General features: G+C 38.1%; 1 protein-coding gene across 2 annotated transcripts in view; it reads left to right on the top strand.

The window, feature by feature from the left end:
* arhgef18b (rho/rac guanine nucleotide exchange factor (GEF) 18b) overlaps positions 1-16,324 on the top strand; it is an 80,436-nt gene that overhangs the window by 30,110 nt on the left and 34,002 nt on the right. For both annotated transcript variants that reach the window (XM_055017508.1, XM_055017506.1), the window contains 10 exons: positions 954-1,021; positions 2,565-2,610; positions 6,392-6,593; positions 7,148-7,254; positions 9,835-9,975; positions 12,031-12,281; positions 14,101-14,226; positions 14,339-14,456; positions 14,547-14,801; positions 16,007-16,083. In XM_055017508.1, the coding sequence (XP_054873483.1) occupies positions 954-1,021; positions 2,565-2,610; positions 6,392-6,593; positions 7,148-7,254; positions 9,835-9,975; positions 12,031-12,281; positions 14,101-14,226; positions 14,339-14,456; positions 14,547-14,801; positions 16,007-16,083 (1,391 nt within the window). The remainder of the gene's footprint in view (positions 1-953; positions 1,022-2,564; positions 2,611-6,391; positions 6,594-7,147; positions 7,255-9,834; positions 9,976-12,030; positions 12,282-14,100; positions 14,227-14,338; positions 14,457-14,546; positions 14,802-16,006; positions 16,084-16,324) is intronic.

Genomic DNA, 16,324 nt, shown 5'->3' with positions numbered 1-16,324 from the left:
AAAAATCGACACTTGATGATGAAATTGAAACACTAGAAAACAAATGAAAGACACAAAACTGAGCGACAAAATCAACACAAACTAGGAACAAAAAAATGAGACACAAGATAACAAACATGAGACAAAAAGTGACACAAAACGACACAAATGAGGAACAAAATGACAAAATTGGGGACGGAAAGAAGAAACAAGCACACTTTTCACTCTTTTACTTTTCCTTTCTTTCTGTTTTGACCTTTGTGTTTTCCCGTCCTGAATGACCTGCCTGATAGGATAAGGTTTTACCCTGAAGTTTATTGTGTATCTGCGTTTCTGTGTGCTTCTCACTGACGTCGGCTCGGTTTTACCTGGCTGGGTTGGAATCACGCTTTGCATATTGATTAGTTAATTTGTTTGCGGAGCCAAGCCGCTGACGAGGAGCTTCTGTTGCTCTCCTTTTACAGTATTCAGCCCTCGGCCAGATTGAAGTGATCTGTTGTTGGCAGTGTTTGGTCTTTCCAGTGACTGGGGAGAACATGTAGCAGCAGCACGTCTTTCCATAACAACCCTGATTTATATCTGTGCTAATCAGCAGAGATACAATCAGTCATTTCATCTAAACCGGACTTTCTGACCTGCTTCCAGTAGAAAACAAACAGAAGCCTCAGCTGAGTTCCACTAATGCAGCTTTAAGTGATTCTTTCAATCTGCAATGAGAGCCCTCGTCTGAAAACAAACACTTTGCTAATAAAACGTCCCTTCAGGCTGTTGTTTCTTTGTCTTGTTGAATCGCAGCCTTTTCGCTTTGCCTTCAGGAGCTGTTTCAATATTTTAAACTTGTGTTTTCTGGGGTTTTTTTATCGCTGTTCCCATCCATATTCAAGCCCTAAATCCATCACTGCTGCCTTTATGTGCTGTGTACAACCGCTTCCAGCAAGACTCATGTTGAGTTCCTGTCCTGCTGTTTTTTTCAGATTGCGCCGTGAACGTTCACAAGAGCTGCAAGTCTCTGCTGGGGGAGTGCACCAGCAGCAAGAACAAGGTAAACATTACACTGGAGCACAGCAAAACGACCACGCAGGCTGCAGAGTTGAGCTCCGTTACGTTCATTATTTTCTGTTTTGTGCACGTGCATGTTCAGACATTACTGAATGTAAAAGTGGAGAAAACAAACTAAAATGATATTATTAAATTTTAATTATATTTGCATTGTGTAGGTTTAACTCTGTCTTATTGCAACAGTAAATATATTTATCATGCATGATCACACTGCATTAAATACAGTTCGATTGGGTTGCATTCTTTTATTGATTTGGTATTAAAAGAAGAAAACATGGAAGAGGAAGGAAAAGATTTTGCAGTTTATTTTATGCAGATAAGATAAAAGCTGATTAATCACAAAGGAATTTCTTAGACAAGATGAAAAAAAGGCAGTAAAAAGCAAAATGGGCTCCAACAAAAACTGTTCTGGACAAAGACGAACGGACTGAAAAACTAACACTGCCGTAAAATCTGTGTAAACTCTCAGCCATCCTGAATATGCAAATACAGCTGCACTATGGTGTGTCTGCAATGTGTGTTTTTTTAGTATGCATTTTATATTATGTAATTTTTATTACCAGTTTTTTTAAATTCCATTTGAACTTGCGCTGTTTTCTTTTAAAATTGCACTTAATTTCATTGCACAGGTTTCAAAGACAAAGATATTGAATTAAATTGAGGAAAGAAAAAGAAGTTTAATTTTTAAGACTGTTAAAAGTCAGTACTGCGCTGAAGCTCAGTTTCAGAATATTTTTAGATGAGTATTTCGCTTTTGTTATACTTTTTTCATTATTATCCTGAGTTATTTTAAATGTTTTATTTTTATAAAGAAAAATTATTCTTTTTGACAAGGATGACGCATGATTGAAATACATTAACTAAGTAAAATAGAACAATAAATAGTAATGCTGTTAATTATATTGCAATAATGGATAAATTTGCACATGAATATGAAATACTGCACCTGGAAAATGAGTTTAAAATGAAATGATACATATTACACTGACAATAATGCACATGAAATTGTAATACTGCACCTTAAAATTAGAATAAAATGAAATATTACAAGTTGTATTTGCAATGTTGTGCAAAAAAAATTTAAATATTGCTCCTCAAAAATGAAATTAAAATTAACCTTTACACACTGTATTTGCAATGTTGTACATAAAACTGAAATATTGCACTTTTATATAAAATACTAGGCATGCTAAAGAAATATTACACATGAAATGGAACTACAATGCTTCATGCTGTGCGATTTTAAAGTTTTTAAGCAACTCTGTGTAGCATCAGAGTCTCTGCATCATAACATAAACTCACATTTTGCAGTGAGCTTTGTGTTCTCATTCAACTCCGTTGAAGGCTGCGTTCTTCCAATCAGTCTGCCTGAGACGCTTGTTAAGCAAAGTCCTTGGACATGTGAACAAGCTCATCCTGTAAAGAAAGTACAATAACAGCATGCAGTTTTTAAGAATTTTATCACTCAGTTGAAAAAAGCTTCAGCCTTGAAAAAAATGCTGTCTTTCTTTGTTTTCTCCACACAGAGAGATTCTCTGCAGAGGCCCGGCCCATCAGGATCTCCTAGCCTTGGTAAGGTTCATGCATACATTTCATAAATCCCACCGACACAGTGTCAGTCAAACTATAGGGCGATGCATTCATGGATTAGAAGGTGGCTTTGGTCCCCTGATGTCTAATTAAAATCCTGCTTGCTTCTCCAGTGGTTTACAGAGGATTAAACAGATGAATCCTTATGACATCTGAACATGAACTCATCCTTTTTCTTTGTGTTGCTACATGTGTGGATTGTGGGTCTGGGTCTCTGCTGCGTTTTCTGCCGACACGCTGAGCTTAAAAAGGGGAAATTGGGGTCTGACAGTCAGTAGGCAAAGGTGATGATGAGCCGTCGTTAGAACAGTCAAGTGATTTACTTCTGGTTTCCTCCAAACTCAGACTTAGAAATGTTGCACAAACAATATATATACACAGAATTTTAGACTTAAAGACAAATTGCTATTTTCAACGATTGTCATGATCTACCTTGCAATATGGTTTCCTATTTATTAAAGGTTAAGTTAAAAGTCACTCAGTTGTTTAAGGCCTCTCTACACTAGCCAAACATGAACCCTATAATCACAGGGAAACTAGCCAAACATGAACCCTACAATCACAGGGAAACTAGCCAAACATGAACAGAGCCCTACAATCACAGGGAAACTAGCCAAACATGAACCCTACAATCACAAGGAAACTAGCCAAACATGAACCCTACAATCACAGGGAAACTAGCCAAACATGAACACTACAATCACAGGGAAACTAGCCATACATGAAGGGATTTAATTTTTATTTATTTAATAATTATTACCATTATTTACAGCGGTGTTTGTTTGTGTTTGCTAGCCGCAAATGTTAGCTTACTAATGTGAGAGCTGCAGTTCTGCCGCTATATCCTTTAGGGCTGGACCGAATATTTGAATATTAATTTTGAGATCTGAATATTCGGATGCGTTCTGTCGCTGTAAATCATCTCTTTGGATTTATTGATCAGTACGTCATTTCATCCTGCATTTCTATTGGTTAGTTAGTTGTCATAGGTCCAGCAGCAGTCACTCTGTGAGATGATCACCCCAAATTTCTGACAGTCAAAATTTTATGGCCGCTTGTGGTCGCCATGACAACAGCCGTCCTTAAACCTGTCTCACAGTGCGACAAAGGACGACCGATTTAGAGCCAAGACCAAAGATATCCCCACCATTCTCTCACCGTTGGTATCTTTGGTCTGGGAAATTCACACAACGTGTAGAGGGCTGTAAGGAAAACAAATCTCACGAAAAGACCTAAACCAACAATGAATTGATTCTAATTACCCGTATCGCCTGATTTAGCTTTTTTCTGTGGTATAGAACTCCATTATTTTCGAAAAGCTTTTAAAAACACATTAATGAGTCATTGGGTGTAAATAATGTTTCTTCTTTATGGAAAGTATATGCTCTGTAGTTCATTTGCACTACTGTTCAAAAGTCACTTAGAAACGTCCTTATTTTTGAAAGAAAAGCAGTTTTTTTCCAATGAAGATAACATGAATCGAATGATAAATCCAGTGTAGACATTGTTAATGTGGTAAATGACTATTGTAGCTGGAAACAGCTGATTTTTAATGGAATATCTCCATAGAGGTACAGAGGAACATTTCCAGCAACCATCACTCCTGTGTTCTAATGCTACATTGTGTTAGCTAATGGTGTTGAAAGGCTCATTGATGATTAGAAAACCCTTGTGCATTTATGTTAGCACATGGATAAAAGTGGGAGTTTCAATGGAAAACATGGAATTGTCTGGGTGACCCCAAACTTTTGAACAGTGGTGTCTCTCTTCGGACTCAAAGCAATTTCTGGCGCTTTTTGCTTCTGTCACATTTTTCCTCACTGTGGGCTCATTTTTCACTGCAGTGTAAAGTCTAGCATCTCTATGGAAACGGCACAACCACAGCAAGATGTAGGGAAAATTTAAAAACGTCTTCTTTGTAGTGTGACGCAGTTATAATGCTTTATTAATCATAAAAATGTATTTCTTTGATTATTAGTTTTTCCAAAAAATTGAGAGAACCTGCAGTTTACCATTTTTTTATATGTTGATTGCAGCCTTTAGATTTTTTTTTCTCACAGTTTCGGCCCACAGATGTTGCCAAAAGTGGAAAAATGGCAGCTTAACATACTGTAGATATTTTGCTCCTTGCATGTTAAATTTGCTTCCATCCTCGTGTCTTATCTGCTCTGTATAAACACGACCTGCAGTTCAACTGAAAATGTCCAGATGTTTAGTTCTGTAGGTGTTGCTCACAGCTAAGTCCTGCATGGCATCAAGATGAGCAAAACAATTTGTTTTTTTTACAGATTCTGGCTACGGCAACCAGTTTCTTTTTGGCAATTTATTTGAGACGTTCAATAGTTCTACAATTTAATTTAGCTTTTATCCCAATTGACGTACGTCTGAGAGTAGATGCAACACAAACACAGATCTAGTCAGGAGAAAACAACCTTGATAAGAGTCATAAAATAAGTTCTAGTGTGATAGGACCTTGGTGCCTTCAGACAGTGTGGAAGGTAGTAGGAATTTTTTTTTTCCTTTCTTTTTTTTGCAGGGTTTTTAGTATTTTCCTAAAGCCTGAGAGGGTTTCTGTAGATCAAACTTCACTAACACATGTAAATTATAGTGATTTTGAAGAAATGTCCTCATTTTTAAGGCCTAATTTGGTTGTTTTTCCAGACTAAACCCAAAGTGATTAGTTCAAGGACCATTGAAGAGTTGAAAATCCGACAGTTCTTCCTGTTTTTACATTTTCTTGCTCTGATAAATGATGTCATTTTGGCAACTTTTTAAAAATAACATGCTTTTCAACACCGCCTCCACAGCTCCACAACCTATAAACACATAAGCCACTTTCACATCTCTGGAAAAAAGTAGTTTCTGGAAAGTTCATGTGTGAAAAATTAAATCAGAATTCAGATACACAGACAACAACTCTAGCTTGTGGGATCAGTTCATTGTAGGTCAATCTGGACACCATTAATTAGCCTCCGGACGTACACACAGGCTTGTTTTAGTCATTATCTTGGGCAGTAGGAGATTTCACTGAGTGCGAATTGTAACATTCAGCAGCTCCTGTTGCAAGTGATTGAACCCAGAGGAGATGCGAGCGGCTGCAGCAGCTGAACTTAATCTCCTGGAGCAGTTGTTTTTCTCCTCCGAACAGCTGGAGTCCTATCAGCCACACCTGGCTCTCCTCACATCTCGCTCAGGCCAATCAGCGGCCCGCGTGGGGGGTCGGGAAGACCGGCAGCACAGGAAACAATTCAGGAAAAGCAAAGAATTAGAATGTGTGAGAAGGGTGGGCATCTTTCCAGAAGTTACTGGAGGAAACGAAGAGCGGGGCACATATAAAAGCAGGGTTTGTGCCGTCACATATCTACTTGTACGGCGTGGGAGAGTATTGAACTTTGGACTGTTTGTCGTCCTGAGATATTTACAATGGAGCTAGCGGATGCAGAAGGTGCTAGCCAAACATCAGGGGCCTCCAGAACCTGCTCCAGAGCCATCGAGCCGTCCTGCCCGTCTTCTTCCGCCTCCCGGGTTTTACCTGGACGGGTCGGCGTGAGAGTCTTGATGCACTGCGACATGATCACCTGCCGATTCTTCCGATCGCTGCCCCGATCTTGGCTGAGAAAATACTGGGGTGGAGTCGGACGGGATTCGACCGGCTCGTCCTCGTCGCCGATGCACTGGTCATCCTTCTCCTACTCCTCTACTCGTTTGTCCTCTGTCCCGTCCCGTCTCCTCCGTTCACCTGCCTCTCGTCTTTCCTTTCCAGCGCTGAAAGACCGGGACCGGGAGCGGGATCAGGCCGGCCCAGCCGCTTCTCAGGCCCTGGATGGCCACCGAGGTTTCCTCAGCGCCCCAGGCATGACCATTAGTCCGTGGGGACCCAGCACTCAGCCTTCTGCCGCCCAGACCACCAGCTCCAGTGCAGCCTCCAGCCTCGGCCACAGCCTCCGTCACAACAACAGCTCAGGGTGAGTAGCTCTGCCACGCTGGTTGGACTTTCTCTTTCAAAACATCGCTGCTGTCTGACAGAATCCAAGTTCAAAAACCATCTTCCTCTCAATTCTATAACGCTGTAGGTGTCGTATGTAAATGCAGAATATTTTTAGATTCTTGTCCTTTCAGCTCAAATACGATCTCTTGTGCGCCACTGTAAGATGTGTATTTATAGTTGACATGTAAAGGCGGGCTGTCTTTTCGAATAATGCAGCCTTTGAAACTGTCTAGACTGCTCTCCCGCTGCATGGCGAAGAAAGAAATAGTTTCGGGAGATGGGGAGGCAGTGGGAGAGGGAGACAAAGACGGAGGGAAGGTGGAAACGAGAGCAGAAGAAAGGGAAACAGTAAGTGGAGAAGGAGAGGACAGAAAAATGTGGCTTTTCTCTCGTCTTTAAGTTTATGTCTCTGCTGCCTTGGGCTTGTAAATGAACATGCTGGTTTCTAGGTTAATTTGGGCGATTGTCAGGTAGTGGGATCATCAGTTTCAGCATGTATGCCACCTTGGACCTGTGGTTGTCTTCCCTCAGATCCCTCCCCGGGGAGATGGATGAGACAGATGCTCTCCGCTCCAAACGCTGCAATGAAGACTCCATTTCCCTCGCTCCTTCCACCACCGAGGCCATCATCGTAGAAGGTGAGTGAAGGTTAACTTTGACTGGACACAGCTTTTCTGTCATAGTTTCTCTTTCCCAGACTTGTAGAATCTTCTAAGGTCTGCCTGTTTGCCTGATTCTGCCTTCAGGGAGTTGTGATAAGGAGGAGAGTTTGTGGAGTCAGTGGTGACCTCACCTTGGCTCATTAAGTTGGAGTGCGTGGGAGAGAAACAGGCTAACTGGATGCTTGCTTACAGCCTTTTTATTTAGCTGCCATGTTCCAGGGTTTATGGTTTTTTTCAGACAGCCTCAACATGAGAGAGAGCTCCTTCAGGTGCAGAGTTGACGTCATCTTTTAGTCATTTTATAGCTTAACCCACTGAACTTTGAGCAGTTTCTGGACATTCCTTATCTCCTGTCACATTTATACTCACCGTGGGCTCATTTTTTGATGCAGAATAAAGTCCTGCAGAGAACTTGAAATGTTTTTTTATGCAGCCTGACACAGTTACAAAAGAGAACACGAAGAAAAGCTGACTTTCTTTGATCATTTATTTCACAAAAAAAAAACAAAACAGGAATCAAAATGTCCAACATTTTCTCACAGGTCATACCAACACTAGAAATTTAAACTGTGACTCCTACATGTTATAGATATTTTACTACTTACGTATTGAATTAGTTTCCATACTTGTCTTTTTGCTGCTTTGTGTAAACACAGCCTGCGGTTCAGCCGAGAAATCCCTGATTTTTTTTGTCACATGACTGTTGCTTACAGCCGAATCATGCATGGCTTCATTTGTTGGTCCGAGAGCGAATAATTTTTAGTTTTTTTACAGAATCTGGTTAACCCTCCTGTTGTCTTCATTTACGAGCACCAAAAAATATTGTTTCCTTGTCTGAAAAAAAATCCAAAAATTCAGCAAAAAAAAAAATCCCCCAAATTTCTAAAAAATTTGAAAAACTTTCAGGAAGAAAATTCCAATAATTTCTTAAAAGTTTTATTTTTAAAAAATCCCCAAAATTTGGTGAGAAAATTCTTGTAAATATTTTCAAAAAATGAGTAAAAATCTTCCAAAAAAATCCTAAAAATATCTAAAGTGATTCCATGTATATCAGTAAAACTTCTAATATTTTCTTGCAGAACATTCACATAAAAATCAACCAAAATCCAGTGAAATTCGCTGGATTTTGGTTTATTTTTTTTTGTAAATTGTTGGAAATCAGCCTATTCTGAAATTAATCATAAAAGAATAAAACAACGTATTAGGCTGTTTCCTCCGGTTCTTTTGATGGAGTAGTCAGGAGAATTCAATTCAGGTTAAAAAGAGTCTTTATTACACCAAGATTGAATGTGCAATACAGAGCTCTGGGTCTGAATGCCTTTCCCTAACAGACAAGAAGTGTTCAGTCAGTTCGAGCAGAATCAGACCGACTATTTCTCCCTGACCCAGTATTTTATAATCTAACAGAGTTGTGTGACTATGTAAGCGTTGATGCGCAGGCCGCTGGGCTAGTTTAGGTTCCTCCCTTCTCTGATGTGCTGCTGACTCGCTCCCGTGGCCTTGATTCTTCTTCTGTTTTCCTGTAAAACAAGGATACTCTGCACAGCAACAAAAGCTACTTTTCTACTGCTGTTTGAAAAAATGACAAGGGCACTGTATGTTTAGAAATGAATCAGTGTCACTCAGTATAATAAGCATTGTATATCTGTTTAGCAAATACATCTTTCTGATTAACTATTATAAGCAATTTAGCAGTAAGCATCCAATATTATCAAACATTAATGAGTATATATTCCCAAAAAATGTTCTTAAGAAACATTTTTAACATTTCTTTTTTCCACCAAAAAAATGTTCAGAGATTTCCCAAAAATGTTGAAAATGTGGACATCAGAAGTTTCACTGTGAAAAAATATATTTTTTCCCACATTTTTAAAATTTAAAACGGGTCAATTTTGACCCGCAGGACGACACGAGAGTTAATGCACACAGTTTATTTTAGGTGAATTTTTAAATGTCACATGTTGAATAAAACAATTTTGATGAAATATCACAATTTTCAATGTAGATTTTACATGTTTATTTTAAAAAAAATACAGCATGCCTTTTGGGTTCAGAGAGTTAATATTGATCTTTAAGATGACAGTAGAGTCATAAATGTGGATTAGTTGTTAAATTGAAAGTTTGGAAGGTGAAACCTTCCATCTCAGATTTAAAAAATTTAGATTGAACAAATATTTGTTTAGGCAAGATTTCTCAGTTTGCTGTGTCGTGTTGTCTGTCTCCATATATCATTTTCATCGCTGCCAAAACACAATAAAGCGAGACATGAAGTCAGCAGTGAGCTATTCCTAAAGTTGGATGCTTCACAATAAGTAATTAGAAACCTTTTCTGAGTGCGTCATCTCTTGAAAACGGCTCTAAATCATTATGAGTGCTTCTGTTGAGGTCGTTTGAGGACTTCAGTTTTTTGTTGTCGTTGTGTGTGAGCGATTATTCTGAGTGTTTGAGGACTGGTGTTACCTCAGACCGACCTTCAGCTGCAACTCCATCACTCCAGGCTGTAATTATCTATGAATGATGTGACGCTGAAACACCGACACTCTGCTCTCTCCTCAGACGCTCACTATGCAGCAGTACGAGCCGACCTGGACTCTGACGCCCAGGACTTGGAGGTGGACTCGTGGAGTTTGGCAGTTGACCAGCAGTATCTTAAGAAGCACTCTAAAGACACGGTGAAGAGGCAGGATGTGATATACGGTGAGTGGGAAGTCTGAGGTTGTGTTTAACCCTCCTGTTGTCCTCATTTACGGCCACCAAAAAATGTTGTTTCCTTGTCTGAAAAAAATCCAAAAATTCAGCAAAAAAATTCCCCAAATTTCTGAAAATTTGCAAAACCTTCAGGAAGAAAATTCCGATAATTCCTTAAAAGTTTCCCTTTAAAGTTTTATTTAAAAAAAAAAAAAAATCCCCCAAATTTGGCAAGAAAATTCTTGTAATATTTTCAAAAAAAGAGTAAAAATCTTCCAAAAAATCCTAAAAATAGTTAAAGTTATTACATATATATCAGTAAAACTTTGAATATTTTCCTCAAGAACATTCACATAAAAATCAACCAATCGCTGGGTTTTGGTTGATTTTTTTTTTTTTTTTGTGACTGTTCTTAACAAACATTTTTAACATTTCTTTTTTTCCACCAAAAAATGTTCAAAGATTTCCCAAAAATGTTGAAAATGTGTACATCAGAAGTTTCACTGTGAAAATATATTTTTTTTCCCACATTTTTAAATTTTAAACCGGGTCAATTTCGACCTGCAGGACGACACAAGGGTTAAACCTGTACTGGAACCTCGTTAATTTAATAGTGAAGTGCAAAGAAAGGTCGTTAGCAGTAATTCAAGTGTGTATCTCTACTGATTGTATGTTGACTGAGCGTTACACTGCTGCTATAACACTGTTTGGGTCACCATGGACGGTATTATTTATCTTAGAAGTCTCAAAATTGAGATATGGTCATTTTTATTTTATTGCACACGTTTTTCATCGTTTTGTTTTTTTGTTACTTCTTGCTGTTTTTTTTATGATTAAACTTGAAGTCTGTAGCCTGAAGCAACAGAATTTTTTGCATTTTTTTTCCACATACAGTTGTGCTCATAAATTTACATAGCCTGGCAAAATTTATTAAATATTGTTTGAAAATGTTTGGGTCAGTGGTCAGACAAAGTTATTTATTATCAGGCAATTGTATTTGCTCTGATCATTCATGTTTTCTTTAAAAAATGGTTCATATTTTAAAAATTCTGCCAGGGTATGTAAACTTATGAGCACAACTGCATGCAGTAGTCGTCCCCAAGTCCTGTAACTAAAAAATGTATTGTATTCTATTGTAGCACTTTGAGATTTTGTATGTAAAGTGCATTATAAATTAAAGGCATTATTATTATTAACTAGAATTTGATGTATAAAATCAGGTTTCCCATTAATTTTAGGACTCTTTTAACCCTCTAAACCTCATAACAGCTCATGCGGGTTTAAAAGGTGGTTTATTTTTTATAAAAATGACTGAAATTACTCAATTTTTCATAAAAAGAAACTAAAAACAGGAAGAACTTTCTGTTTGACTCAGTGTGAAAAAACAACCAAAATCTATGCTTAAAAGTGGGATTTTTAAAAATCCAAATCACCTTATTCTACATGTCTGCTTTGAAAATGTACCAAAAATTCATCATTTACAATAATCAGATTCTGTGAAAAACAAAAAATTGCACAAAAATTCTGTGACTTTTCAGCTAAACTACAGACTATGTTTAATCAGAGCACATATGGGATAAATATGGAATCAAATTGAAAATGTAAGCACTAAAATATATAAATTATGTAGAATCTGGAGATTTTTTCCTCTATTGATAACATCTTGATACCATTATTGTTTTGATTTTTTGTAAAAGTAATAACCAAAGAAGACTAACTTTCATTTTTTTTTATGATTTATGGCAGTTTAACTTTATTATACTGCACAGAAGATATACTTGAGTTCTCTCTCCTTCTAGTCATGTTGTGATGTTTTCCTAGAGCTGCAGGACTTTATATTGCAGTCAGAAATGAGCCCACCATGAGGGAAAATGTGACAGAAACAAAAAAAACTAAGTAACCGCTTGGGGTCGAAGGGGTTAAGGAGTAATTTTAGCAACGTGTCTGAACAAGAAGATAAATAGGATGGGAAATAAATTATGGAAGGTGTGGATGGCATGAAGCTCTGCAATGTTTTTTTTTACACGTTTGAGCTTTACAGAACATTCGTATGCCGTTGTACAGAACTGATGCAGACGGAGATGCACCACGTGCGGACGCTGAAGATAATGCTGCGTGTCTACGTCCGAGAGTTGAAGGAAAACCTCCAGATGGACTCCGGCAGGCTCGACTGTCTGTTCCCCCGTCTGGAAAACCTCCTCGACCTCCACACACATTTCCTGTCTCGTCTCAAAGAGCGGCGGCGAGAAAACCTCGTCTCTCCCAATGACAGAAACTACACCATGAACAGAGTGGCAGATATCCTGATCACACAGGTAGGGAGGAGATAATTAACCTTCTTGTCATCATTTATGAGCACCAAAAAATATTGTTTCCTTGTCTGAAAAAAATCCAAAAATTCAGTAAAAAAAAAAAAAAAAATCCCCAAATTTTTGAAAATTTGCAAAACCTACAGGAAGAAAATTCTGATAATTCCTTAAAAGTTTCCCTTAAAAGTTTTATTTTTAGAAAATCCCCCAAATTTGGCTAAAAAAATTCTTATAAATATTTTCAAAAAATGAGTAAAAAGCTTGAAAAAAAATCCTAAAAATATCTAAAGTGATTCCATATATATCAGTAAAACTTCTAATATTTTCTTTAAGAGCATTCACATAAAAATGATTTTTTTGTGAATGTTCTTAAGAAACATTTTTAACATTTCTTTTTTTCCACCAGAAAATGTTCAAAGATTTCCCCAAAATGTTGAAAATGTGGACATCTGTGAAAATATATATTTTTTTCCACATTTTCAAACTTTAAACTGGTTCAGTTTTGACCCGCAGGACGACACGAGGGTTAAACACCTCTAGATTCTAGGGAAGATGTTTCACCTCTCCTCCAAGAAGCTTCTTCAGTTCTGAACTGAAAAATAGCTTTAAATTGTGCTGGGACCGTAACACGTTAATTATAGAAAAAATAATGCGTTAAAAAAATTAACGCATTTAATCACACCTTTCTCAGTTCCCTAATTTCTGGCACACCAGTAATGCTGATGAACACTCCAGCCCAGTAGGTGGCGCTAATGAATCTAAAGTCTGTTTTCCAGAAGAGAAAAATGCACAGGAGTGATGTCAGGTCGTCAGCCTACAAGAAAGTTTGATGAACCGTGAAGGAAATCGAGACGCATTGAGCTTTTAAAAATCTTCCCGATGGCAGCTTGGATAAAAGTGTGGTTGTGTGCAAATTGTGGAGTTTTCTGATCATCGCAGCGCTTCAAGCAGACGGTATCACTTCAATGCAAAACATGTTGCTGTTAGCACCGGAGCTAACGTTAGCTATGACAGTCCTGCTCACGGCTACCGGTGTCGCCATCCCATAATAGACAATTTTTCAAGACATTTAAAGTGTTTTAGTTTACAAAAAGTCTTAAAATGTTGAATATAATCACTATAATTGCAGTTTGCGTTTGTAGTAATCTGTGAATGTAGCAGACGGATGAAAAATGCAGATAAATACAAATGAAACATCAGAAATTGAGTAATAACTTAAACAACAAAAATGTCTGTCTTTTAATAACTTAATTATAAACTCTTAGTTTATAATTTTTTTTAAAAAATAAAAATTTCTATTCCTAAAAAAGAACCATCGAAATTGCAACATTTATCAGACCCAGAAACTATGAAAACAGAATGAATCTCTGTATTTTCACCTTTTTGAAGCTCCTTCAACTATTTATGCTGATGTTATGAGCCATACAATAGGAAAAACCAAACTAAATCCAGGCTTTAAATCCTCAAAATCAATTTTTTCTACGTCCCATTTTAAAATTGTATAATTTTTTATAAATTTACAATCACTATGTATCTATTCATTGATTCATCTGTCAACCAAAATTTATTTGAATTGGAAAACTTTACTTATTGCATCAACTATTGCTATTTGACAAAGATGTGGTTATCACGATTAATTAATTACAAAGCTTGTAATTAATTAGATTAATCTTTTAATCGCGTCCACCACTAATTTAAATGGATTTAAGGAGCCTCCACTGACTGAGTGAACTGCACAATCTGAAGCATGACTTTCCTGTAAGCAGCATGATCCATACGATGCAGTATGAACCAGCTGACAGATGATGGTTTCTCTGTTCTCCAGTTCTCAGGTGAAATAGGAGAGAGGATGAAGGACAGTTATGGAGATTTCTGCAGCCGCCACCCTGAAGCTGTCAGCTACTACAAAGATCAGATGCATAACAACAAAAGGTTCCATAACATCATACGGGTAATATATGCTAACATTCTCCTGGTTTTGTAGTTCTGATTTAATCCGCAGGGCGTGTGATGTAAAGTATACATGCAGCCTGATAAATAAATAATGCTGTTTTCATTCTCAGAAAATCAACAACCTGTCCATTGTACGGAGGCTGGGAGTACCCGAGTGCATATTGTTGGTGACGCAGCGGATTACCAAATACCCAGTACTAGTGGAACGCATTCTGCACAACACTGAAGGTCCCTCCGCTAAATAAATCACATTATAATCCAATGTAACATAAGTTGTTGTTGTCTCTGGACTGAATTTAGTTTTGTTCCTGTCTGCAGCGGGTTCGGAGGAGCACGAGGATCTGACTCGAGCTCTGGGTCTGATCAAAGACACCATCGTGCAGGTGGACACGCTGGTCAACCTCCACGAGAAGAACTCCAGACTGCGCGACATTCACAACAAGATGGAGCCAAAGGCGCTGGGAAAAATCAAAGACGGACGAGTGTTTCGTAGGGAGGACCTCGCTCAGGGCCGGAGACGGCTGCTGCATGAGGGGACAGTCAGCTGGAAGGCAGCTTCAGGCAGACTCAAAGGTACGTCATGGCAGGAGGGAATAAAACACTTGGAGGTATTTCCACTTCCTGTTAACCACAAATGAACCCCCTGGAGTCGACGTACGCATAAAAATCACATGACCGATTTAAGATGACGCAACAGCCTCGCTGGGTCTCTGTTTCAAGTTGTGTTGAAAGTGCAAATGTAAAACTTCCAGGTTGTCCTCGACTTTTCCTACGCAAGTCGATTTTCCCCGCAAGTCGGAACTCTGGCGAAAACGTAAACAAAGCCGTTAGGTACATCACGATTAGGGCTGCAGCTATCAATTATTTTAGTAATCGAGTATTCTAGATGAACTCGATTGGCAATGTAGTCCTATCTTTTTTTATTTTGAGCTAAACGCCGGCGCCACATGCTGGAATTCCGGCACAGTGCCTGAATACTTACAGAAAACATACAGTGAAGTTACGTGTCCACTAGATGCGTTTTTCCAGCATGTAAACGCACCGCATCTGGAAATCACACGCATGGTGGGCAGTCACTAGTGGACCACTAGAGGTCACATGACAACGCTGAGCTTCAGCAGCCACTAGTGGTCACGTGACCGAGCTTTCAGCTTGACTGCAGATGCGTTGGATAAACATAGCGGCTCGGCCGCAAACTTTCTCTTTTATTTCAAAAACACTTCAGGGAAAGTATTTCTGAAAGTATTTAAGGTGAGAAATAATCTGTGCAGCAGCTGAATCTGTCCTGGTTTTAGTTCACTGACGGCTAGTTTAGACGACTGTTTAGACCGTGGACTGGTTGTTTCTCCTGCTGTAAACAATAGAAAAGCTGTGCTGGTTAAAATAGAAGATGAACATGAACTAACTAATGTTTTACATGTTATTTGGGACGTTATAAAGGAAAATTAAACAGTAAAAAATGGGATTTTTCATGCATGATTTGTGAAAAGCTGTAAATGTCATTAAGAAAAATGGACTGAGTGAGAAAAAAACTATGAATTCTGCACTAAACTTTATTTTAAGTAATATTAATTTAGATTGTTTAACTGTATAGGTCAACACAGCAACAGAAAAGAAATAAAAATACACTTTTTGAATAAATAATCAAAAGTATATCAACATCTTTAGCCAGAAGCTATTTAGTTACTATAAAATAAATACAGAATAATCTCAAAAGTGCGTGGATTAAGAATGCAGGAATGTGTGTCATTCTAAAGGTTTGATTTTTCTCCTCCCAGATATTCTTGCGGTGCTTCTGTCAGATGTGCTGCTGTTGCTACAAGAGAAGGATCAGAGATATGTATTTGCTACAGTGGTGAGTGATTTATCTTACTTAACCCTCGTGTTGTCCTGTGGGTCAAAATTGACCCGGTTTAAAGTTTGAAAATGTGGCGAAAAAAAATAAAAATTCACAGTGAAACTTCTGATGTCCACATTTTCAACGTTTTTGGGAAATTGTTGAGCATTTTTTGGTGGAGAAAAGAAATGTTAAAAATGTTTCTTAAACCTCCTGTTGTTCTCATTTACAGGCATCAAAAAATATTGTTTCCTTGTCT

This window comes from Amphiprion ocellaris, chromosome 2 (genome assembly GCF_022539595.1).
Source record: "Amphiprion ocellaris isolate individual 3 ecotype Okinawa chromosome 2, ASM2253959v1, whole genome shotgun sequence".
Lineage (NCBI taxonomy): Eukaryota > Metazoa > Chordata > Actinopteri > Pomacentridae > Amphiprion > Amphiprion ocellaris.
Note: the sequence above shows the minus strand (reverse complement) of the source record. Positions and strands in the feature narration are given on the sequence as shown.